Source organism: Mesoplodon densirostris, chromosome 14 (genome assembly GCF_025265405.1).
Source record: "Mesoplodon densirostris isolate mMesDen1 chromosome 14, mMesDen1 primary haplotype, whole genome shotgun sequence".
NCBI lineage: Eukaryota > Metazoa > Chordata > Mammalia > Artiodactyla > Ziphiidae > Mesoplodon > Mesoplodon densirostris.
Genome location: NC_082674.1, coordinates 8,369,757 through 8,395,232, shown reverse-complemented (window position 1 = coordinate 8,395,232; position 25,476 = coordinate 8,369,757). Strand labels below are relative to the sequence as shown.

Here is a 25,476-nt window from a genome sequence, read left to right as displayed (position 1 = left end):
CAGTGATTCAAGTAGACTTGAATTAATTGACAGTTTATAAAGCAACGTATAGAAATGCCATTCTAGAAGAATGTTTCCTCTGTAATTTTGAATTAGAAATACTATGCTGGAAAAGTAAGAAATTGGTGAATAAAATGCCGACTTTTGATGAAGACAGTTTGGAGAGATCCTAATTTGTTCCAGTGCAAGACACAAAATACTGGTCCCTGCTGAGGGCATTTCTCTTTAATTATCTTTTTCTTTAAAGATTTTTTAAAATTATTTAAGCCACGTAGAAAAGTATAAAGCAAAAATGCAACCAATACTAGTTTATTCAGTTTTAAGAAATAAAGCGTTGCCAATACAGTTAAAACTTAAGGGTGGGGGGAAGCTATTACTTTATCATTATCTCACCTCTATTTTTTCCAGTTCTAAATATTAGAACATTAATAGACTAATTGGGAAAAAATTAGTAAAGTTATATACAACTTGAAGTGTCAAAAATAAACCCATAAATGAAGTAGAAGAAAATAGGGGAATATGTATCTGATCTTGGATTAGAGAAGAACTTCCTAATAATAAAAGCAAAGAAAGAAAATAAAAAGATTGACTAACCAAAAATTAAAGCCTTGTAGATTTAAAAACACCACATATTTTACAATACATCTGCGAAAGATGGGTTAGTATCTTTGTGCATGGAGTTCTTATATAAGTCATTTAGAAAAAGGGAATTGACTCTTCCCAATATAAAAATTAGTGAGGAACATATAGGCATTACCATGAATATGAAAAAGTGATCAACCTGATTACTAAGCAAAGAAATTAAAATTAAAACTATATTGTAAAAATATTCTCACCTGCCAAAGTGGTAAGGATTAAGAAACTTAGTATTGGTGAGATGTAAAGAAACAAGCCCAATCATGTGCCGCTAAGTGGAACTCAAAACTAAATGCTAGTAGAACTGAAAACTAAACCCCTTCTGAAGCAGTCTTTGGCAATAAGTTTTACAGGCCTGAAGTGTATGCCCATTGATCAATTAATGGAGGAGCATAGACAATCAAACAGATAATTACAGTTTTGTTTAACATGTTGTTTATTATGGAGGCATGAACAAGTGTTATGGGAGAACAAAGGAAAGCGTAGAGAATTCTGCCATTAAAACATCAAGAACGGTCTTAAAAAAATGGCGGATCAGTAATTTCCCAGGCAAAGAAATAAGGTGAAAGACAGCTTTAGGCAAAATGTTATGTGTAGAGGCACTAGTTGTCAGAACTACCTATGTGTTTGTAATGTTGTATTGGGTTAGGGTGGGGAGAGGGTAATAACAGGAAGTGGTAGAAGATGACACTGGAGAGAAAGCTCTGAGCCAGATTGAAAAGGACCATGTTCACTGTGCTATAGGAGTTTTGATTTGTTCTGGTAGGAGCTGTCAACAAGAGATCAGTATGTTTTGACTTAGTGAGATCCTGAACTAAAGTATTGACAGTGAAAATGGAGAGAAGAAACCAAGTTAAAGAAAGATTCTTTTTGTGTGTGTGTGGGGGGGGAACTATAATGCTTTTATTACCAGGATGTATGAAACATTGATCCTTTTATAATTCTGCAATACAGCCTCAGATGCCCATAGTTTCAAAACAACTCGTCTTTTAAATTTCCATAACATCCATTTAGAATAAATGATTTTGTTGCTGTTCACAGTGGAAGACAGTCCTTAGCTTTGATGGTTCAGACCTAATTAAACAGAAATGGCTAACTTTGGGCCTAAGGTAAATGTGGTATAGAGAGAAGAGCACAGAACCCTACCAATACATGTAAACCATACTCCATTCAAATAGTCCTGGGACCTCACTGAATGGACTTTCAAATAAGTAATTAAGCCTCCAATTAAAAAACGTTTTAAAATGTACTATCTGATAAACTTAAAATACAAAAACTGCAGTATCACCAATTATGTGCATTTTCTAGGATTCATTTTAAAATTCAGGCTAATGTTTAACAATAGTATTTCAATTAAATTATGGCATTTGAAAAAGGTTATACTTCTGGGGAAAGATCACATAAACATGCTTTTGGGGAGAAGATATGTTTGGAAAACAACAGTAATGGATGATTAATATTGCTTTAACATTTCTAAAATCACATAAAAATGATCATCTTTGATTGCCATTTCAGTAAGTTTCAATACAGGGTATGTTACTGTCCACTTACTAGTAACCAAAGCACACATAGAACAGACTTGTAAAAAATACTCAGAATCAATTCTTTTCATGAGCTAAACATTTCTGAGACTTTAAGATTCATGTTTGAACATACAGTACTGCAATGTTGGCTACATAAAATAAAATAAATAGAAGATCTTTTTCAGAGGAGGCTCAATAATCAGAGGCTGTATTGCATTTAAGGATTTAACACTGGCTGTATACAGAAGGGAAAGCATTTCACTTAGAAATACTTCACATTACTGAATCTCTCTTTTTAATATCGCAACATATAGCAGCTTACCATTCTGACACTTAAAAATCAACAGGAATAGTGCTACTCTTTTATCCTTTGGTTCCCAGTGACAAATAATGCAGTAATAACACCTCTGGTCTTCAGTTCCTCTTGAATGACATTTATTAACAAAGAGAAACCCGATGCTTTAGCTGAAATTTGGCAGCCCAAGAAGTGTACCAACTGCTCCAGAATACCCCTCATGCTCTAGAAACAATGCTTTCAGTTGACCTTTTGACAGTAATTCCAGTGCATATGCCGAAAGTTTCATCGAGAGAGTATTGACACGTAAAGTTTCCAACAAAGACAACTGTTGATTTTCTCATTAACAGGCCACATTCGTGCCACAGAACCAATGTTATTGGTGATAGTAACTAATGTAGCTCTTGCTAGATGCTGTTTACTAACATATTCTCGCTTCTCCTTATAAGTCATATTCCCAAAACTAGACGCTACAGCCCAACCAGGCAGACCAGCTCTTTCATATCTCCTCTGTAAATATCAGGGACCAGCTTGTCAGCTTGGGTGCTGTCACCTTTGGATGCCATTTCAAGAACCTCTTCAAAACTTTCACAGCCAGTCAATAAACTACATAAACCCAGAAAGGTACCCCCTCCAAGGCTTGTCCCAGTTACTTGTTCATAGTTGTCTTTGGAATGGACTGCTAAAATACTGACTCCGGAACCAGTGTTTACTACCAGCAGTGGATAGGGACCATCCAGGTTGAAAGGCATCTTTTGGCATCTCTCAGGTTCTGAGGCATTAGCAAAATAATAGCGCTCTGCCTGTCCATTGAACCTGACAGAATCTGTGTACTGCAGGCCCTTTTACAAGGCGGTCAGGTTCACCCAGTTTGTGCAGGTGGAGGTTTCCAACTGTGTGAAAATCGTTTTCAGACTTGTCGGCACCACCTCCTGTAGCACATAGCACCGTGGGTAATGTTGAGAAGTTTTTATCTCTTCCCCTTTGGATAAAAGTAGGCAGGTCCTGGGTTGGAAATCTGATGAAGTGCAAGTTCCCTCTCCAGCCCAAAAGTGTTAAATCTTTCAGTTCAAGGTGCACATCCCGAATACCAGTGGATCCATAGGCTACATTAGAAGTCACGTATTTCCGGATACTTTTTTAAGCTCTCAACTTCTTCTTCTTCTTCCTCTGCTGTGATATCGATAGGTTCAAAATACGAGCGCTTTACCAGAGTTACCCCGATGTCCATGCCAAACCATGGGAAAGAGGGTTTCTTGGCTTCCTTGATCTTAATGGCGTCGGCCCCGGGGGCGAGAGGCGGCCTCGGTCCGGAGCGCAGAGGGCTGTGGCGGCGACTCCGACGGTGGCTGGGCCGCTTCCTCCCCTCGGGCCGGGCGGGGCTGGGGCGCCTGAGACGAGGCCCCGGCCCAGGGGAACACCCCCACCCCCACCCCCACCCCCACGAGAGGCGGCCGGGACCTAGAGAGCAGGGGAAACCGCGGGCCTCGCCGCTCCGGGGCCCCCGCCGCCCCAAACAAAAGGCTCCGGGCCCCAAGCCGCCGCCGCCGCCGCCGCCACCGCCGCCCTCTAAGGAAAGATTCTTAAGTTGAAATGACAAGAATTAGATGACTGAGTGGGAGGGGAGGAGGGAGAGGTTTTAAGGAAGTCTCGTCGTGCATTACACTGATAGCCTAGTGATGAGACTTTTAAAATTTGAAGATTGCGACATGGGCACACGCTTCACACATTCTTCAAAGGTTTTGGAAGGATATGAAATGCAGATTTTTCATAAAGTATGCTAAAACGGGGCCTTCGATACCCAGGAAGGCTTACTGATCTCAGTCTCCCAAGTAGTAGAGTTGAAACCATAGCTAAAAGTTACTTTACATGTAAGCCTAAAACAATGAGTATGAGTATATACTAGGCTGTGATATATTTTAAGTGAATAACTGTATCTAAGTTTGTGTGCTTATTAATCAAATATTCTGCATTTAGCACATATTGGAGTAATTTGAGTCGGGTAATCATCCATCAACCTACCCTGTCAATGATTCTCAAAGTCAAGCAGCTGCATCAGAATTCATCTTAAAATGCAAATACTTCCCCCACCCCCCACCCCCAATTTAATAATATCAGGATCTCTTGAGATGAAGCCTGGGAATATGCATTATACATAGCACTGGATAAATCATACACAGTAAAGTTTAAGAACCACTGACATAGTGACCACAGATGGGTCCTTGGCACAAATGTATTCGTGAACGTCACAGTTATGAACAATGAGAAAGGTACTCCTGTTTTTAAAAATAAAAATGATTGCACTATTAGATGGTTGGGTTGGATTGGAAAGAAAAGACCACATATACCCCTGTTCTAAGTCCAGTTTATTTGGCCAAGATAAGTTGCCAATGCTGCTTATCTACCTGTGTGTTTCCCTTTATCTGTAGTTTTTTTTACGGAAGGCTTAACTTTTGGTGACCCGTTGAAAAAGTAGGGTCCTGCTGGAATTGAGAAAGCTACATTCTTAATATTACTCACCTTTCATACCAGGGCTTATGGTACAATTCTGTGAAAATGTGAGCTAACTGGGCACTTTTGTGAAGGGAACATTGACACACACTGAGCTTTCAGTTCTTAAACTGGGCATCAGGGTGGTCACGTCTTCATGTGGGCCCAGTGGAAAGAAGATTGTGTCTTCCCCCTAAATACTATCTCTGTCCTCAGTTCTCTGGTAGTTTGGAAAGCATACCTGGTCAACATGATTATATGCATTTGCATTTCCCTGTGTGCTTCCACCTTAATTTTAATCATGTTGTTATCAATGAAGGGAAAGTTAAAATGCTTACAGCACCAAGTGTGATTTTTTTGATCATAGCATATTAAACTGTCATTTCTAAAGAGTGTTTGAGTATAAATTTGCAAACCTCCTATTGCAGATTGCTTGATTTGGCATTTAAAGACTGGGATTGGTCATTTGATGATGTTGATGGTGGTGATGATGATGACGATGTTTTTGATTTCTGAAGAAGTAAATGGGGTAAATCAAAAAATGAGAAATGAGTTGTTTTAGTATTTCCAAGTAGTGCATGTGGTTTGCACTTTGGGTTTTCATTATTTTTGACCAGTTTGAAATTTTATTAAGTTGTTTTTGACAGTACTTATTTGAAAAGTAGTTTTCAGACAAGTTTCTAACTGAAATTTCCATGTTAAGTATAAAAGTGAAATGCTATGTTCAGATTCTTTATTGGCTATATATTTTCAATGCAGTTGGAATTGTAATTTTTTATCTTAGGAATGAAACATGTAGAAATAACAAATGGAGCTAATTCTGGTACTTTCTGTTCATTCCAAAGAAGCCATATGCAGAGAAGTAAAATTTACAGTCTTTTCAAGTTCCTACAACTGTATTAGTTTGTGAACATAGCATGGGATTCCTTTCTCCCTCCACCCCTCTCTCCTTCCCTCCTCTTTCCTTCTTTCTAACTTGCAAGAATTGAAACCATAAAAACTTTGTTAAGTCTAACAAATGCTGTGAACTAGCTGTTTCTGATTTGGCTTTTTTTGTGATGTGAAATGTTTACTTTCTGAAAATTTAATGTTACTCTTGCTGAGGAATGCTAATGGTATGCTGTGAAAACTCTTGTGCTTTTAGACAATGTGGTTTGGTTAATAGTGGCTAACAGATTTGAATGAAAATTGAAACTCGTGAGTTAAACCTTTTATATGGAATGAATTTAAAAGAAGTAATGTCTATCTCAACCTAAGCAACATGTTGTGAAATACATAAATCACACATTATTGGGATCTGTTTATAACCAGCATTTACAGAGTAATTTTTACATATATTTACTACAATGTGTTTGTTCCCATTTCATAGATTTAAAAAATGTGGCATAGGGTCAAATAGTCAAGTAGAACCTGGTCCATAAGTGCACTCTTCTTTCAGCTACATGAGGCAGCTAACAGTTAAACCCCAAGTCGAACTTGACATTCACTTGAATCATTCAGTGACATATTGTCTCACCCTAATATTCAGTTAACCATATTAAAACTTGTGTGTCATGTTTGTGGCCAGTGTGAGAAAATATGAGGAAGAATATAATTGCATGTACCTAAAAATAAGAAAAGTAATACAGTAAATATGTTTTATGCATGATTCAGGTGTTAAAAGTATAGTAGTTGGAAGACTATATAGTTTGATGTAAATGGAATGCCGTTTCAAAGAACTGATAACAATCTCTTAAATTATTTCACTGTATCAACTAACTTTATTTTCCTTTTCTTTCCAGCTAACTGCCTTCTATGAATGCAGTCATTATTCAAGGTGATCATATTCTTACAGTTGAAACAAGACTGAAATATGATGGCCCAAAATTTATTAAAAAGCTATATTTTCCTGAGAGACCGATACACACATATATGTTCCCTTTATTCTGCAATATAAATTCTAAATGTTGGATAGATTTTTCTGGGCTCCTTTGGAGCAACAAGTTGAACCAACAGTGATTGGTTAATAGAGTAAGAATATCATGTGAAACTCTTCCAGACTTGTTCCATAAAGCTCTCTTAGCATCACTCACACTACATTGAATAAAAGGATTGAGAAGAGTTAAAGAAATCATCTTTTCAGCTTCAGCAGAGAGATTTCACCAGCACATTTGCCAGAAGAATCTGGGAATGGATTCCACTACAGTGATATAGACTGCATCTTTAAGAAGTGACCATTATACTGTGTGTGTGTGTGTGTGTGTATGTATATATACACATGCGCGCGCGCACACACACATCTATATAGTACTGTAATACTGCAAGAGGGTTTTTTTAACTTCCCACTTTATTTTTTTATAAACATTAATCAGATATCATTACTTACTGCAGTTGCAACTATGCATTTGTATAAAGCCATAATGGAGTTTATATCACTCATTTGTGTGTACCTGATGGAAACTGCATGTTCATGTTTAAGCAGTTACTGTAACAAGAAGTTTGAAGTTAATTATATCACTTTCCTAATGCTTCATAATAGGCAACTTTACCCATTTTGAATGCCTTAATTTAATTTTTTTCAAAATCTCCACCCTTTTCTGTATTTAAAAAAAAAAAAAAAGAACAAGTGTTTACCAGCTCTTAGGATGCAAATTTGCTTTGCAGAAGAAAAATAGTGCACTATTTTTACACATAATAGTTATCAATGTCAGCCTATTTTGATTGTATAAGAGAATTTTTTTTTAAGTATTGGTGATAGAAACAGTAATGGATAGTATTGGAACTAATATATCTTTTATGTATATCTATTATTCATCCAACCCTTTTTACAGACCTCAGTATTAGTGTGTGACTATGAAATGTTTTCTTTTAATTTCCTGGCTACCCTAGGTATGTTTTTATTTCTGATAAAGATATTTGTGACTATTTTTACATTTTCACACTCAAGATTCAAAAATTATCTCAAATACAAAGAAAACTAAGACATACTGTAGATATATTTTAAATATTTAAATGTGATCCCTTAAACACACAACTGTGTATGGCAATATTTCAGTATTGGGTTAAGAAAACTGGTGACTGGGAAGAAGTTGCCTCAAAGGCACTTAACTTGATTTTTATTTTTTTAAATGCTGTTAAAGTTAACAGTTTATGCAGGACTATTCCTGCTTTATTTCTCATTATCCCAGAAAAGGGTATGTTTTATACTGCTACAGTGTACATCAGTAAGAATCAAGTTTAAAAAAATTATGTAGGGCTTCCCTGGTGGCGCAGTGTTTGAGAGTCCGCCTGCCGATGCAGGGGACGCGGGTTCATGCCCCGGTCCGGGAAGATCTCACGTGCCGCGGAGCGGCTGGGTCCGTGAGCCATGGCCGCTGAGCCTGCGCGTCCGGAGCCTGTGCTCCGCAACGTGAGAGGCCACAGCAGTGAGAGGCCCGTGTACCGCAAAAAAAACCCCAAAAAACAAAACAAACAAAAAAATTATGTAGTCTTTTATCAGTCTTTCTTTATATACATACACATACGCAGAGTTTGGTGTGATATTGAAATACATCATCTAATATTTCTATGAAGGAAGTAGACATTTTTCATTGATTCCTTCCGGGATCAGTGTAGGGTGTTTAAAGAGTTAGATCCCCAATTATAGATACTATTGTGGAAATTGAAGAGTGGCCTTTGGCTACTGATGTTTTGAAACTGAATCTTGTTATTACATTATCCAGGCTGCACTCTTTCATGCTGTCTGTGCTAAAACTAGATATGCATGCCATTTCCCTTGCAGGTATGTTCTGGTTTGGGGGCACAGCTCTTTCTTTCTTTTTTTTTAAGTAAGATTAAAAAATGAAAAATATATAAAATTTATATAGAATAAATATTTCCATTCATTAGACTTGTTAAAAGGAGACTGAATTAATATTTTATATAAAGATTTTGTTACACTATGGGAGGCTCTATCATATTATTCTGAATTGGAGAGTATATATATATATATATATATATATTTTTAATAAACTTTATTAAGGTGAAATAATTTGAAGTTTACACATGAGTAATTGAAATATTTGAGTAAAAATGGCAAAAGTTTAAATTTTGAATGCTGTATATATTAAAGAATATGGAGAATCATGGTGTGATGCAACTATACGAGGAAAATTAATGTGAAGTTTTTTGGGGGGGAAAAAGATATCCTAAGGGGCGAAAAAAATCTCTCCATGAAGATTCTTCACATTATATGGTTTGACATAAGGATTTATAAGGTTGTTTGTTCAACTAATGGAAATGTGCTTAATAAAAAATTCTGACCTTGGGTAAGAATTTGCTTTATACCCTGTTGCTGGTTTCATGTACATACATGAGTGCATACACCCATCCAAATGCTCTCTTCCCAACACTCATTAAATATATGACATTGACTTGGTTTAACAGCCTGATTTTGTGCCAGCTTCTCTTTGTCTTGAGGCTCCAAAACTTCCAAGATAAATTTAAGACCAAAAGTTGCTTATTTCGTCACACCTTGATTTCTCCTAGAGCCATAAATACCTCCTTTTGAGAACTAAGAAGTAGTGAATACTGGGATTTTCTTAGTTGGATTTTTTTACTTTTGTGGGAATAGTGAGACAAAGTAGAAGGAACACTGATGCCAGGATTACTGTTGAGGATTACAGTGCGGTTTTGGAAAGTATTCATTAAAAACATGCTGTCTAGAAGCAGCATTTAAAAAATCTGTCTGAAAGTTTAAAATGCTCTGGAGCTAACTAAAGGATAAGTATACCAATAAATCTAAAATAAAGGTTAGTGTTTTTAAAACTAACCTATGCTAGAGTTACACCATTCTGGCTCTGAAGGAGCTCCTTGATCCCAGTTTATGTGCAGATCCTCAAGAAGAAATACTCTAGGTTGCCAAACCACAATTTAAGAAGTTATGCTGCTGCTGTTAATCTATTCTTACAGGATTTGGGTGGTAAAATAGAGAAACTTGGACACTATATTACCTTACTGAAACATACTTTAACATGTTTTAAAAATCCGATGAAAGCAAGTCACTTCTGAGTTTCTCGGTCTCTGTTGACACTGCTACTGACTCACCGCTCCTCCCCTGGGATAAGATGTCAGTTTCCCTATATTGTGAAGATACCATAGCTGGTTTGTAAAGCACTTTGAAGATAAGCACTGTGTGACAGTGCTGAATATTATGCTTGGGGGGCCTCTCCTTGATTCCCTTCCCCATAGTAGTTTTGTTTGGAATTGTAATAAGTTATGAACTGCATGGTTTAGATAATCATGAATATTTGATCAGCTGTCCCCTTGAACAAAAATCATACCCCCCTGATATTTTTTAATTTTGTTGCATCTTTGTAGTAATGTAATTGTATTTTATGCCTGCTTTTTATATTAAAAAATTAAATAAAAGAAATGAAGACATAAGCATTTTCATACTTTTCCTGTGAAATAGTCCTGGAATGCTGCAACCTTCTAAAATTTACCCCCCAAAATTACCTACCCTGAAAGATGGGTATAGCAAAGAAGTCTCAACTAAGGTTACCGACTTGGGAATCTTCAGCCCTATCATTTAATCTATGGAGAATACAAAATCGAATTTCTACTAGGCGTTTGTGTCTGATTTAATGTCAGTATTTTAAGGGGCATGCAAACTTGAGAATCTCATTTGAGTGTCAAGGATAAGGAAAAGAGGCAGGGAGCCTGTTCTGTTAGGAATACTGTGCTGACAGGTGGTTTTCTAGAAAGCACTTTTTTGGGGGTCTTTTCTAGGATACTTGCTAACCATCTGATCTGGCACAGGTTATTCAGTCTGGGCTTCAGTGTTTTCATCTGTAAAATGGAGAGTGTTCACTTAGAGGATTGTTGCGGGATTAAGTATGATGATGTGTATAGAATATCAGGTAGCTCTAATGTTTGTTCCTTTCCCTCCCAAAGGGGAGAAATGGAGAACTCTTCACCTAGGATAGTATGTCTTCTTTAAGGAGTTGCTTTAAGTGTTGATAAATTATATCTAAATATGTTGGACTAAAAATCACATAATTTATACTAATGGTCAGATTATAGTTGCATATGAGAAAAGACTCTGATTTTTAAAACTACAGAGTGATTTATTATTTACTTTTAGATGCCATGTTTCTCTTCCTGCTGGTCCCAAGCAGTAGTTCTAAAAGGATTAACCACAGTTTATATATATATTTTTTTTATATTTTTTTAAAACTGCACTTTACATAACCTAAAACTAATCACATTTAAACAATTGAGTTTTAAGACTCAGAAGAGTTCAAAATTAAGTTTATTTTACATAGGAAACAAACATTTTCTAGTAAGCATCATTTACTTACTGCATATAATAGAATGATGCCATTCAATTATTAGGGGAAAGAGTTCTTAAAATGTTAGAGTTGATAAGCTTTTACAGGAAAACAGTGTACAGTAATCTTAACATCATGTTCAGAGTATGATACTATAATGAGAATAAAATCCATAAGAATGGATTGGTAGACCCCAGCAATACCCTGCACTGCATATACTTTCAATAGGCAAAACCTGGTCGAGGTCAGCTGTATTTTGTACCAAATTCCAGTAATGGTATTGTGTAGGTGTGATCCTTTTAAACACGGCAGCATTGTGCTTGAATCAGAAAGTATATTGGGATTGCCTCTTCGTGAGGAGAGACTGCAGGTACCTTTTGTTGTTTTGAAGGCACAGTATGAAGTTAAAGGATTACTTTGGTATATGAATTCAAGCCAGTTAAATTTTTGCTTGCCTTCATATCCTTGCTTTAACCTAAGGAGGTATTATACGGTCATATGATACAATAAGGCCATCCTGTTAGGTCTATATTACAATTAAACATTAGTCCCAGAAAGTGAGCTCTGGTAATTTAGTACACTTCCACTTGAGCAAAATCCCACTCCATTCAGGTTTGTCTGTGTTGTCGAGAGGATTTATTTTTTAAAAGGTTGTGAAAGCTGAGAAGTAGATGTAGTTAGCTCTTCGGAGGGAACTTAATCATGACTTTCAGAATAAGGGTCAACGCTGTCCCCTCAAAATGGGCTTCTTGGGAGGCTTCCATCAATCACCAGCCTTCTCAGAACTGCAGACGTCTGAGCCCTACCTTAACCTAATGAAGTGGGGATTTTAAAAATCGATGTTTTTAAACAACCGTTTAAGCGGGCTCTTCCAAGTCTAAAGTACCTTTGGCATCGTTGGCTAAATTTATAAAAGACCTGGTTTAGCAATGAGCTTTTTTCCCCTCTGGTTCAGTTATTCAAAATCCACTCTGTGTGTGGGGATAATATATCCGTCATTCAGACTTCACATCGGTCTTCCGGTAGTGAAGTATTGTAGCTGCTACCCATGTATTTAAGGCCAGCATGATCACAAAACGTATAAGAACTGAAATCAGTCAAAAAGAAGAAGTATGTGTTAAAAAAAAATACTGTTTTCACATAAAACAAAATCACCTTCTCTAAAGAGAAGCCCACCTCCCGCCCCCCAGATGAAACAGAACTACGGATCATGTGGACTTTTGAACAACTTTGGGTCCAAATATTTCTGGAAAAATGATTTTCCTATCATGACTACCTTTGGTCACTTGGCCTGATTTCATGAATAATTTCATCCTAAATGCTTAATTTGGAGGAATCTGACTCTGGTTGGTAAATATTACAACTTTTTTAAACCCCATTACTCATTTTTTAAGTCTTGAGGGTGATGGTGTCTCAGAACATTCCATGTTAATTAAGCAAAGGTGGTACACCACACTCAGTTAAGGTAATTGTGAAAAACTAGCCCAAACGTCAAAGCATGTTTTATATTGAGGTAACCATGAAAATGTGGCTCTTTGTTAAAAAGAGAAAAATAACCTTAGTGACTTGACAAACACTCTCCTGATAAATAAGGTTTATGAGATTTAATGTATCTTCGGGGTTGTAAAACACTTTTAAGATAGCTAAACTGTTTTTAAACGATTATTCTCAGATCTATTGATCGCTTTCAGGAATGGCTGTCACCTTAGATACAGAACAAATCACAATTAACATGAGGTTTGTTTTGTTGTTTAATTATGGTTTGCCTCTCCTTTCCAATCAGAGAATTCTTGAAGTCCTGTAGGGAAGACTCAGGTCTCTCTTTTCCCTTCCCCACTTGACCCAAGTTTATGCTTTGACCAGAACACTTTAACTCCTTCTCTCAGAGCTGATGGAAAGTATTTGAACCAAAGATAAAAGCCTCCGGGAAGGGACTAGCAAATGCACCCTGCTGTTCCGTAGCGATATTTCTCAGACAATGATTAGCTTATTTAAAAGGTCTACACACCAGGGACATATTTCTAGTCTTCATAGAATGGGTGACGCCACCTGTTTTAATCATTTTCCAAAAATTTATATCCTTAATTTGGGAGTTGAAAACTCAACCTAAGGAATTAATGAAATTCTCTTTAGGTTAACTCAGGTATATTTTATTTCCTCCACCACCACAGTATTCCTTTAAAAATAACAGAACAGGGCCTCCCTGGTGGCGCAAGTGGTTAAGAGTCCGCCTGCCGATGCAGGGGATACGGGTTCGTGCCCCGGTCTGGGAGGATCCCATATGCCGCGGAGCGGCTGGGCCCGTGAGCCATGGCCGCTGGGCCTGCGCGTCCGGAGCCTGTGCTCCGCAACGGGAGAGGCCACAACAGTGAGAGGCCCACATACCGCAAAAAGAAAAAATAAATAAATAAAATAAATAAATAAATAAATAAAAATAACAGAACAAGGACGTGGAGTCGAATGATTACGTCACTGCCTTTCCTGCTGCTTGTGGGCAATTCTCTGAGGCTCTGGACCATCTAGCCACTACCACCTCCTTCCCTCTCATTCGACTCGCCCCCATGCTCTCACGCCAGCCCTACTGCTGCTCCCTCCATCCCCTTTGCTCATGACCTCCGCACATGCTGCTCCTTGTAGCAGTCTCTTCCCTCCTCCCGATCTCTCTCTTCTTCAGATTAATCTCCCCAGCTCCCTCCAACTAGGTCAGGTTCCCATGTTAGGTGCTCATCCTGTCCTACTCTTTCAAAAAATGTTTCACAATATTTTTCAATAGTTAATTGTGTGATTACTTCACTGTTCATTTCCACTGCTGGTGTGGAAGCTTCACAAAGATAGAATCTACTATCTTGTGCATATTCTATCCCAGGTACAGCAAGTAGCTGCTTAATACTATACATGGTGACTGATGAGGACCAGGAATATGTTGTCGCTGGCCTCCAGTGGGGCTAACTGGCTCCGTTAAACCCTAAGACAATTTACCAATGAAGAAGGCACAGATGGTATAAAATTCAAAAAGGAAAAGTGGGCGGAAAATATTTGGCTTACTTGTAAGGTCACTGGTGGTCATTAAAGTTGTCATTACTCTTGCTGTAAAAGCAAAATTTCAGCAATAAATATCAACTTCTCAGACATTCTGGTATTTAGCTAATATCTTTCCGTTTTAAATGCAGGAGTATATGCTAACTGGTCTTGAAAGATTTGGGTAGAAGAGAACCCTGGATGGAGAAAATGGTCCTTTAAGATACAGACGAAACATGAAGAAGTATAATTCAAATATCTAAAACTAGTAAATCTAATTAATGTAATAGCTCTGAATTTTTTAAATGTTCCTACCTAAATATAGCATATATTCATTTTAGGTAGTTCCTGCAAGAATCCAAATGAACAGTGGAAATTCTAAAGTGGAGCCCAAACACTATGGCTCCAGAAACATTCCACTGCTGCAAATTATATTCATTCGCAAAAGCCAATGTGTGATTCTCATCTCTTTAATCTGTTACATCATAAACATTCACATTTTTAAAACAAGCTAGTGGATTCAATATAACCGAACTCATGATGCTTTTCAAACAACGAGAGGACTGTTAATATTAGGCCAGATTTTTGGAGAAAAGTGCTTTCACTTTTTTTTAGCAACTTGCAGAAAATGGAGAGTGGTGTGCATTCAATCAGCCTTGTAAATATGGATACAGTAGGAGGGTCTATCTGAATAGTTACTTGAAAAGGATTTAAGCTCAAGGGTCTATGACATAACGCTCTCCTCTGGGTAGACAGCCCACACTGACAAAGGACACCCCACCAATTAGAGGCTTGTTCTTACCCGCACAGGTATATGAAGCAAGGCTCCATGTGAGCGCACTCAGGGCTCCCGAGTCCCTGCTTTCCCACAGGTACTGGAGCTGTGCAAACTTGCTGGCTGCACTGATGAAAGTACATAAATTCTGTTTGAAGATAAAACAGGAGAAAGTTAGGAGTTCCTTACTTTCACCAGAAACTAGATACTGAAAGAGCACCAGATACTTAAAGCATTCTCTTTTTTGCTGGCTGCGTCGTGTGGCTTGCGGAAAAGTGCTGAGTCCTAACCACTGGACCACCAGGGAATTCCCTGAAATCGCTTTTGAAGCCAAATTTTCATGTCAAGTAATAACCAACTTGTACAAGGACAAAACCCAAGTTTCGTGATAAAGAATGGACGCAGCAGTGGGACATTTATGTGTAACCCACCAATTCCCCTGCTTAGTGAGTAACGGATGGGCAGCAGGTAGGTGGAAGCTGAGAGTAAGAAAGACTCTGCAATGGCTACAAAGGCTCGTCTGTCCCCACCTGCCGATAACAAATAGATGTATAGATATTATGGTGTTTGTAGAGCCTGGGGGGAACCATGCTGCTTTGCACTGACAGACTCATAAACTCAAAGCAGCAAGCTGGAGCGCATTGGCTCTGAGTTTCTGGCTGTTCTGATGAGCTGCGTGGCGAGGCTCCTGCCCTCTGCTCCCCAGCAAGGTAATAAGAGTATAGCGCCCTCCACCCTAAGCCGGGCCCAGGCTGCCGTTCACCAGGCTTTACATCAGCTGAAACACCCTGTCAACTGGTTTCCCATCTTTAGAATCATGAAGTGGGGCTTCCCTGGTGGTGCAGTGGTTGAGAGTCCGCCTGCCAATTCAGGGGACACAGGTTCGTGCCCTGGTCCGGGAAGATCCCACATGCCGCGGAGCGGCTAGGTCCGTGAGCCGTGGCCGCTGAGCCTGTGCGTCCGGAGCCTGTGCTCCACAACGGGAGAGGCCACAACAGTGAGAGGCCCGCATAACGCAAAAAACAAACAAAAAAAATAGAATCATGAAGTGGTCTTGTTTGGGGGCATAACCAAGGCCTGCACAATCTTATGATACACATCCAACTGCAGGTTATTAGGTTTTCCCATAACACAGAGTCTAGTAGAGAACAGGATGGGAAAGGTGGAAGGGTGGTCAGGCTGTTGCGCCGGTCATTTTTTTTTTTTTTTTTTTGCGGTACGCGGGCCTCTCACTGTTGTGGCCTCTGCCGTTGCGGAGCACAGGCTCCGGATGCGCAGGCTCAGTGGCCATGGCTCACGGGCCCAGCCGCTCCGCGGCATGTAGGATCTTCCCGGACTGGGACACGAACCCGTGTCCCCTGCATTGGCTGGCGGACTCTCAACCACTGCGCCACCAGGGAGGCCCACGCCGGTCATTTTTAAGTACTTTAATCATATCTTTGTGTATGAACTAAGAGGAGGTGATTTATCAATTTATCTAACCACAAAAGCACAGTGTAGGACTTCCGTGGAAACCATCTGTCGGTCTGAATTGGGACTCGCTCTTGAAAGCCATAGAACTGTAAACCTTCTATAACCTGGGTTTTTCATGAATTCAAACAGCTTCCCTCCCCTACAGGATCCTAGGGTTTGCTGCCCCGCGGGAGCTCTGAAACCCAAGCTCTTTCTCCTCTCTGGGGCTCCAGGACCCTCAAACCAGCCACCCTGTCCCGAGGCCCCAGTAGCTGCTGTCGAGTTGGCACCCAGGAAACACGTGTTGTGGACAGTCCCTGCTTGACAAGGGAAAAAGGAAACTACAGTTTATGAACTATTAGAGCACCACCGTGTGGTCAGAATAGAGCAGTCGCTGAGAAGGGAAGAGAAGAAACAGAAAAACCCGAAGCCTTCGGCCTTTGAACCTGATTCCTGACGCGCCTATAGCAGCATATTCCCGGGATGATGTTCCTGGGGGTGAAGGAACACCACCCCCCAAACAACCAGACCTGCACCCACGTGGCCACAGTGGCAGCTCCGAAGAGCCTAGAGATGACCTATTTGTAGGGCGGCCAGATTTAGCAAATGTACAGGACACCCAGTTAAATTTGAATTTCAAATCAATGACAAATAATTCTTTAGCACAAGTTTGTCCCATGTAATATTTGGGACATAATTATACTAAAAAATTATTCACTGTCAGTGTGGTAACCCTACTAATCTGCTTTCCATATGTCATGAGGTTGAGAGCCAAGTCCACTTTCCAGCTAGATGTTGGAGGGAGAATGGGTGGAAGTTCACGGGTCTGGCTGTGGCAGGCAGTGACCACCGATTCATTCTGCTCCTTCTTTTCCCATTGGGTGGAAAAGTTCACGTCAGCCATCATTTGGTCAAATGCTTCCTGACCCACTGCCAGAATCCTATTCTCGCAGCAGGGAATTTTTGGCCCTTAACCAAGGAAGGAAAAAGAGTATAGGGCTTACCCTTTTCCAAGGAAGAAAAAAAAGTGTGGAGGAGAAGTTAGGAAAACAGTGAGTACGTGGCCCATATGTAATTATTTACCTGACAATAACCTGAAACTCTTTAATTTATGCTCAGTTCTTCATTCTACTACTACCTACCCAATCCCAATTCGGTTCTCTAGGGCCCCAAAAAAAGGGAAGTAAAAAAATTGTGCCGTACATTTAAGTGAGAATAATGTTTTTAATATTTGGATAGCACTGGGCTTTCATCCCACTATCCTTTGGTACAGCTGAAAAATGAGCAGGTTGAACATTTGATCTATAAAGTTTTTTGCAGGGCAGGTGGCGTGGAGAGAAGAGGTCGACAGACTGCTGTGAACACACTTTCTTCTCCAGGGGCGATTTACTCACCATGGTCAGATCTATGATCCACTTCTGCAGGGTGAGGAGGAACCAAGCAGACACACAGCTTACCATGTGCTAAGGGACACAGCAGCGGCTTGGCCGGCAGCTCCACTCCCCTCCCAACCCCGTGCGTGTGGAAACAAACCGAGACCAGAGAGGTTACACACCTAAGCTAAGTGTGGAACTGGGAACAGCTCTGCTAGACCTCGTCAGATTCGGAAAAGACAAAAATGATCCAAGTGAACACCTTCTAGGAGTTCAAAAGCACAGAAGCAGATTCTGGAAGAAAATTACAAAGAACCCTGTGTTCTCGGACCGATCCTAGGGCTGGGAACGTCCTGATGATTTTAACTGCCGGGTTAACTCCTGACCATGCAGACCTCTCCAACGTAATGTCAACAGTGAAGCACTTAGGTTCAAACGATAAAGCAGGTGTCTTCTGCAAAACTGGTGTCACGTGAAGCTGTTTACGGATTTCTTCTTTCCCACTAACTCCAGTGTAAAAAGGACACGGCTGGGGTGAGCAGTGCTAGAAGATGGGAGGAGTGATACCAGCTTTTCATCAAGCTCATTGATGCTGCAGGAAGGGAGCCCAGCTAGAGAAGCAGAAGCAAACACAGGGAGGTGGTGGCCAGGCCAGGGAGGGGACGGTGAGGAGCCTCTGCTGTGAGCTTGGGCAAGTCATTTTCCTTCTCTGGGCCTTGGTTTGCTTATCTGCAAAATGGACTTAACATTCCTTGCGCTATCTATCTCCTCATGGCTTTGTGGCACGTAGGGACCCAACAGGCAGCTGTGATTATAATTAATAACATTATTTAAATGAAGAGATTGAAATAGACAATGCCCTGTGCTCAAAGTCAGTAGAACTAGATACTAGTCTAGGTGGATGGAATCTTGCTTTTTGAACACTCTCTAATTCAAGTCTTAAACTAGGGTTGCCCAATTTTGTACCATTGCACCTCATTCCATGTGTTCCAACTATACATTTTACAAAACTTCAGCAGTAGTAGCAGCAACTGAGATCCTAGAGATGACTCATTTGTAGGGTGGCCCGATTGAGCAAATAAAAATACAGGACACCAAGTTAAATTTGAATTTCAGATCAACAACAAACACTTTTTTAGCATAAGTATGTCCTGTGTAATATCTGGGACATACTATTACCTTAAAAAAAAGTGCATTGTTAGTATGGCTGCCCTGCTTATCCGCTCTCTGTACGTCACAACGGGCAGAAAGAGGTCATAAAACCTCCTGCTGATACTACAGAGCTGCCATCAGTACCCAAGGTTTCTAATCTACAGCCTCACCATTTGCACAAAGATAAGCGGTTGCATTTTATTTAAATCACACAATGCTTTTCATTTCTTCAAAGTACTCTGTTTTCAAACACCTTTAACCAGCTGGGGCTGACCTCGAAGTGTTGAGGGGCGGTAGAGCCACACGATCCCTCTTTTTTGCAGAGGGAAACTGAGTCGGGGGCTTACAACTCCATTGAACAGCAGAGGGTCAGGACTCAGTCCGCACCCAGCTTCCCTCTGCAGACAGGCTTTTAGCACGAGAGCCACCACGACCCTGCCAACTCCTCAGCTTGTCCTGTGCTCCTGGTATTTTCGTTCTGGAAACAACCCTAAAAGGTAGGCATTATGATCCCTCTTCACAGATGGGGCAACTGCAGCTTAGAGGCCAGTGCCCAAGGCCACCCCGATGGCAGTGGCACCGGGAGTTCCCACCACTCCACGCCCACCTCCTCACATGCTCAGCGCAGACGGGGCCTGGCCATCCCCTCTCTCTTTCCTCCACCCTGAAGGCATAACAGCTCAGATCATTTCACAGATGTGGCAGGATTAACTGCCTGCCATTTAAAAGGCTTTCTTGGCCTTTGAAGGAGAGTGAAGTTCAACAAGACAATAAAAGAGTTTGTACAAGGAGAGTGAAGATGGAAGCTGGACCTCGTTCACAGAAGATGCTGAGTCATGTGAGCAGGGACAGGTCTGTGTGACTGACCAGAGTCCACGGAGACCTTCCTAATGTCTTGACTTTCACTTTGAACCAGCCATTAGGAGCCCAGACCCACCAACAGGCAGTAAGAAGCCAAGCTGACCAGGTGTGTTAGTGGCAGCGTGTTACACGCCAGACATGCTCGTTATTACATGGGGACATTTTTGGGGAAGAAATATCTCCCTTCCCCTAAAGAATACATTTGGACAATGTCGCTCTTAGCAGGAGTGCTTCTGCAGCTCAGCAGTGAGGTACTAAGCCTGCCTGGTGGGTCAGAGGGGTGGCCCCTGGGCAGGGACTGTTCTAGAGCAACTCTAGGCTGTGGAGATATTTGCTCAAATGGAATCTTGCATTGGGGATTTTTTTTTTTAGTTTAACCAAAAGAATATCTGGTAAAGGCCCCTGCTTAACAACATCCTATAGCAAGGAACACCCCCAGTTCCATCTCAGATTCTCAGATGCTGAAAGGATACAGGACGATGTATGGTGCTGCCCGTTTCACATCTCCCTTGAAATGGAAGACACACAGCAGGAGGATGAGATCTGGAAAAGAAAGGCTCCGAGTGAGAGGGAGGAGGGGCCCCGAGGGCCGAGGCTGGGTGCAGGGGGGTCGGTTACCTTGTGCGATGAGGATGGGGTACTCCAGGTAGGTCAGCAGCGGGTACTCGTAGTAACACTGGTACCGGAGAAAGACCAGGAACCTGGGGAGAGGGAGGGTGCGTCAGGCTCAGACCAACCTGACCCACAGCCGGGAGGCCTGGCCGCCACCCAGGAGCACAGGTTCATTTGCAAAACCCTAGAACTGGTGGCGGAGTCTGCAAATGTCAAGGAGGGAGGTACAGAATAAGAAGGATGAAATGTCCGTTTTTAATCATCTCCCCGATTTCCGAAGCGGGGCGCTGGTGTCTGTCAAGTCCCTTGGGTGGTCAGTTACAGACAAACTTTAGGAATTTTACAGAACCACTGACCGGGATGAGAAGAGACAGGGCTTTCTGGACCCGCGCCTGCCTGTGTCTAAGGCTGGGCTCTTCTGAGGCCCCAGGCAGGTCCCTCAGAAGGTCACACCCAAGAAGCCACACTGGCCGAGAAAGATATCTGAGGGGGGCTGAGAGCCATCCCTGGGTGGGGTTCCTGGGCAGGGCTTCTAAGTGACTGAGCACGTAGGGCCCAGCAGCGAGCTGGGGAGGCCATGTTTTGAAGACGAAGGACATCCCTAGATGAGTCTGGTGGCCTCCCAGAGTGCTGCCCAGGCTGGCGGTGGGGACAGATGGGACAACTCTTCAGTTCCTCAAGAAAATTCGAGCTCTGGAGAGGCTTCGGCGTGGAGGGGTGGGAGACACAGACCCCAGAGTCCCACTCCTCTCAGAAGAGGCCCCAGCTTCCTGCCTTCCCAGCTCACACCTGGCCAGCCAACTCCCTCAGAATCCAAATGCCCTCACTGTCCCCTCAGGGTCTGTCTCCATCCCCGCACCCAGGCTGTGAGGACCCCTCAGGCCCCCTGCTCCCCCAGGGTGAGTCAGAACCTCCACAGACCACATGGACTTAATGGCTCACACCTTCCAAGCCAGGACGTGGTGTTAACAAAGCCCCACGCCCTCACCCAGGTGGCACTCAGGGTGACCCCAGCCAGCGCTTGCCCCTCCACCGCCTGCTGAGCCACCCTCCCGAGGCTGCCAGGCCTGGTCCGGCAGGCATCATCTGCTGAGTGTGGAGCCCTAAGTGGAGTGCAGACTCCAGGGCTAGGGTGCTGGGCTCACAATCCCCGGCTGTTACTAACCTCTGGGGCCTCAGCTTCCCCATCTGTGAAATGGGGACAACATGCTCTGTATCTGCACACACGGATGCTTTAAACATGTTACCTAAGGTCATGTCTTCTGCCTCTTTCTCTGGCCTCACTGCTTCCAGTCCAGCCTCCAGGCTTCTGATCACAAGACCCCTGCCTGGAGGGCCCCTTTCTCTACGTGGCTACCTCCTCTCCTGCCTGAGGACGCCAAGGTGGCTCCCCTCCTGGGGTGCAGATCAGGGCCTCCCCTGCCCCGAATGGGGAACTTCTCCTCCCAGTAATTATCTGTTTTCCTCAGAGAACTGGGGTGGCTCTGAGGCAGGATGTGCTTCCCCAAGGGGCCTGTGGCTCAAACACATCCTACGGTTGGCCCCTCATAGGGGGGTGTCCCGGGTGGGACCCCGCAGGTCCAAGGGTGGCCCCTCACCCCTTGTGCCCTGGAGGTCCCCTGTTTCTCCCTCTCTCCCCCCTGCCTTCCTTCTGGCCCGGAAACCGGGGTCCACTGCCCCTCCGAGGAGTGCTTCCGCCGAGGACCGGCCCTCAGAGCCGCCGGAGGGTAACTGGGGTCCCCGGGCTGGCGAGGAGCAGAGAGGAGGGGGCCCGGCCTTGCAGGGCAAGGAGCTAGACCGCTGGCTTCACGTCTGCCCCACCAAGTCTTACAACTCTGCTTTTCACCGTTCAGGTCTTTATTTTTATTATTACTTTACTTATTTAGAAGAGTACTTTTTAATATTTTTTTAAAATGAGGTATATTTGACATACAAGATTATATTAGTTTCAGGTGTACAACATAAGGATTCAATATTTGTACATATTGTGAAATGATCACCACAGTAAGTCTAGTTAACATCCGTCACGTTCAGGTTGTTAAATACTGGATCAGGGCACCCATTCCCGATTTTGATAGAAAAACCGGCTCTTGGAGCAGTCTCGGCTCCCGCTTTTCAAGCGCCAGTTAAAGCCCAAGTCCAGCTCAAGTCCCCCTCTCCCTCCAAAAAGCTCTACGTTCTCTGACACCCCGCGCCTCCCACACCCAATGGTGTAACTTTTCTTTTTTTTTTTTTTTTGCGGTACGCGGGCCTCTCACTGTTGTGGCCTCTCCCGTTGCGGAGCACAGGCTCCGGAAGCGCAGGCTCAGCGGCCATGGCTCACGGACCCAGCCGCTCCGCGGCATGTGGGATCTTCCCGGACCGGGGCACGAACCCGTGTCCCCTGCATCAGCAGGCGGACTCTCAACCACTGCGCCACCAGGGAAGGCTCAAAGGTGTAACTTTTAAAAGCCAGAAGGTCCAACCCCTCATTTTACAGGCGAGGAAACCGAGACCCGAGAACGGAGGAGGGGGTGGTGGGGGGTGGCTTTAGGGAGGATGCAGATGAGAGAGCCTCGACGTGCAAGCGGCCTTGCTCAAACCTGGATGGTTAGTTTTGTCACTAATGGGCGGAGTGATGATTTCCTTGAGTGTCGGTTTTCTCATCTGTAAAATGGGCGTGCACCGTCTTTCGTTACCGCGCAAGGCTGGGGGAAGGAGCAAATTCGGAGGGGAAGTGAGAGGCCCGCGCTTTCGGCTCCGCTTCCCCCGCCCCTACTGTATTAGAGTCGAGGGTCTCCCGGGCTCCCGTCGGCTCCAGATGGCCCCGGCCTTACCCAGCCAGCTCCAGAAGTAGGCTCGGGAGGCTGATGCCCCGCGCGCTGCGCGCCCCCAGCACGGCGAAGATCTGTGGCAGCTTGAGCGTCGCGCACACGCCCAGCACGCTCCAGTTGCAGAACCACAGCAGCCGCGTCTCCATGGCGCCGGCGAGGCTGGGACCTCCGAGACTCAGCGGATCCGGCCGCCGCGCGAAGGGGAGCCGCTCAGCACTCGGCCGCCGGGCTCGCCCGGTCCTTCCGTTTTCCCTTGTCCCCTCTCCGGGCCGCCCAGTCGGGGTCCGCCCCTCCGCCCCGATCTCCGCCCCGAGCCCCGCCCAGGGCCCCCTCTCCCGCCCCTTTGTCCACGCGGCGCCGGTCTCTTCCCGAAGCCTCCCCAGGTCCGCCCCGTCCCCGCTGTCGCTCCGCCCCTCCCCGCTAGCCCGGCCCATCCCCGGGAGCGCTCCGCCTGGAGCCGGTCCTCTCGGGTCCAGACGGTCGGGGTCCGCTCCTCTTCCCTCCCAGTCGTCCGTCCCCCCACCTCGCCCCGACCCCTCCCCAGGCCCTCTCCCTCCGCCCCGGGGTCCGCCTCTTGCCCGAGAGGCAGGTCAACGCTGGCCTTTGCGTGATCTGACCGCTGCTGATTCACTTTTCCGTGTTAAACCAGCTCGTGCAGTTCTGAGCCTGCGGGCGACGTCTCCCGCTTTCCCACGGGTTGGATGGGCAGAAAGTGAACCGCAGGAGGGCAAAGGGGCACCCCTCACGGGGGCATGGGCCATTTTGTTGGGATTTTTCACTCCTGAAAAGTCTTTTCCTTTGTTTTTCTCACTAAGCATTTCAGAGGTAAAAACTTAAAACGACCCAACTTAGTTTCTGTGCGTCCTCCTGGATTTACATACGGAGAAACAGTCCTTGCGGGGCCGCGCTTTCCTCCAGCCGAGAGTTGGGGACGTGTCCTCCCCAAGGGCAGGAGGCTTCCTTCCTGAGGGCTTGGTCCTTAACCCTGAACACTCCCCTCCAGAGACTTGCACTTGAGAGTGAAATTTTTTCTTAAGGAGGTAAAAACAGATTTCTATTGACAAAAGAAGGTAACTTAGACTGAGGGGCTGGGGGTACATTTTCAGGCTCAAAATGGGATAGGTACTGAGTCAAGGTTACAACGAAACAGAAGTCACAAAAATGCAATGCCAGAAACCACTGGAAAGAAAAAAATGCTGCCTGCTGTTCCAGTTCTATAGGATCAAGCCTGTTAGCCACGGCACTTGCCCACCACCAGTGTGCCCTGAGGGGAATTCAGGGTGGAGAAAACCAGGAAGCATTCTGTGCCTTGGATTTACTGACCTTTTAGCTAGTTAAGATGCATATTTAAGGAAAAACGTCTAATGACCCCAGATTCGTGCATCTTCCTGTACAGAGAAAAGCCCTAAAATCATCAACTTGAGATGTCTGTTCTTTGTGCTTAGCAGTAATCTTTTGACGCTTGACTACATGTTTTGCCCAGCAAAAAAGTTCATGTATATCCTGGCTCTTCCTTATCTCTTCTGAGCAGTTCCTTAGAGCTATCTGAGAAGTTGTCTCCCAGGCTATGGTCCTCAATAAGGTCCCCAAATAAAACTTAACTCATGTCTCTTTTTGAATTATGGTTTTCTCAGAATATATGCCCAGTAGTGGGACTGCTGTGTCATATGGTAATTCTATTTTTAGTTTTTTAAGGACCCTCCATACTGTTCTCCATAGTGGTATCATTTTGCATTCCCACCAACAGTGCAGGAGGGTTCCCTTTTCACTACACCCTCTCCAGCACTTATTGTTTCTAGATTTTTCGATTATGGCCATTCTGACTGGTGTGAGGTGATACCTCATTGTAGCTTTGATTTGCATTTCTCTAATGATTAGTGATGTTGAGCATCTTTTCATGTGCCTCTTGGCCACCTGTATGTCATCTTTGGTGAAATGTCTGTTTAGGTCTTCTGCCTATTTTTGGATTGGGTTGTTTGTTTTTTTGATATTGAGATGAACCTAGGGGCAGGGCAGGAATAAAGACGTAGACATAGAGAATGGACTTGAGGACATGGGGAGGGGGAAGGGTAAGCTGGGACGAAGTGAGAGAGTGGCATGGACATATGTACACTACCAAACGTAAAATAGCTAGCTAGTGGGAATCAGCCACATAGCACAGGGAGATCAGCTCGGTGCTTTGTGAC

The 25,476-nt window shown here is 43.4% G+C and overlaps 2 protein-coding genes and 1 pseudogene across 4 annotated transcripts in view; 1 reads left to right on the top strand and 2 right to left on the bottom strand.

Annotated features, from left to right (window-relative positions):
• The window catches only part of ROCK2 (Rho associated coiled-coil containing protein kinase 2), a 147,649-nt gene extending 138,420 nt beyond the window's left edge, over positions 1 to 9,229 (top strand). Inside the window, exon 33 of the mRNA XM_060118066.1 lies at positions 6,726 to 9,229. Coding sequence (XP_059974049.1) covers positions 6,726 to 6,729 — 4 coding nt within the window. The 3' untranslated portion in view covers positions 6,730 to 9,229. The remainder of the gene's footprint in view (positions 1 to 6,725) is intronic.
• On the bottom strand, positions 2,547 to 3,390 carry LOC132501497 (pantothenate kinase 3-like; annotated as a pseudogene).
• A 1,955-nt stretch (positions 9,230 to 11,184) lies between the features above and the next one.
• SLC66A3 (solute carrier family 66 member 3) lies at positions 11,185 to 23,559 on the bottom strand. Of its 3 annotated transcripts, none has more exons than XM_060117077.1 (7): positions 23,294 to 23,559; positions 20,484 to 20,566; positions 20,339 to 20,408; positions 17,874 to 17,931; positions 15,055 to 15,175; positions 14,280 to 14,321; positions 11,185 to 12,321 (listed from the first exon to the last, which is right to left on the bottom strand). In XM_060117077.1, exons 1-7 carry the CDS (start codon positions 23,434 to 23,436, stop codon positions 12,230 to 12,232), a joined length of 609 nt encoding a protein of 202 aa, XP_059973060.1. In that variant the 5' UTR covers positions 23,437 to 23,559; the 3' UTR covers positions 11,185 to 12,229. The 3 variants fall into 3 exon arrangements, with proteins under 3 accessions (XP_059973060.1, XP_059973062.1, XP_059973063.1); XM_060117079.1 differs by having other exon boundaries at positions 12,232 to 12,321; positions 15,055 to 15,155; XM_060117080.1 differs by lacking the exons at positions 11,185 to 12,321; positions 14,280 to 14,321; positions 15,055 to 15,175; positions 17,874 to 17,931 and adding an exon at positions 18,627 to 19,468.
• Between the last annotated feature and the right edge of the window lie 1,917 nt (positions 23,560 to 25,476).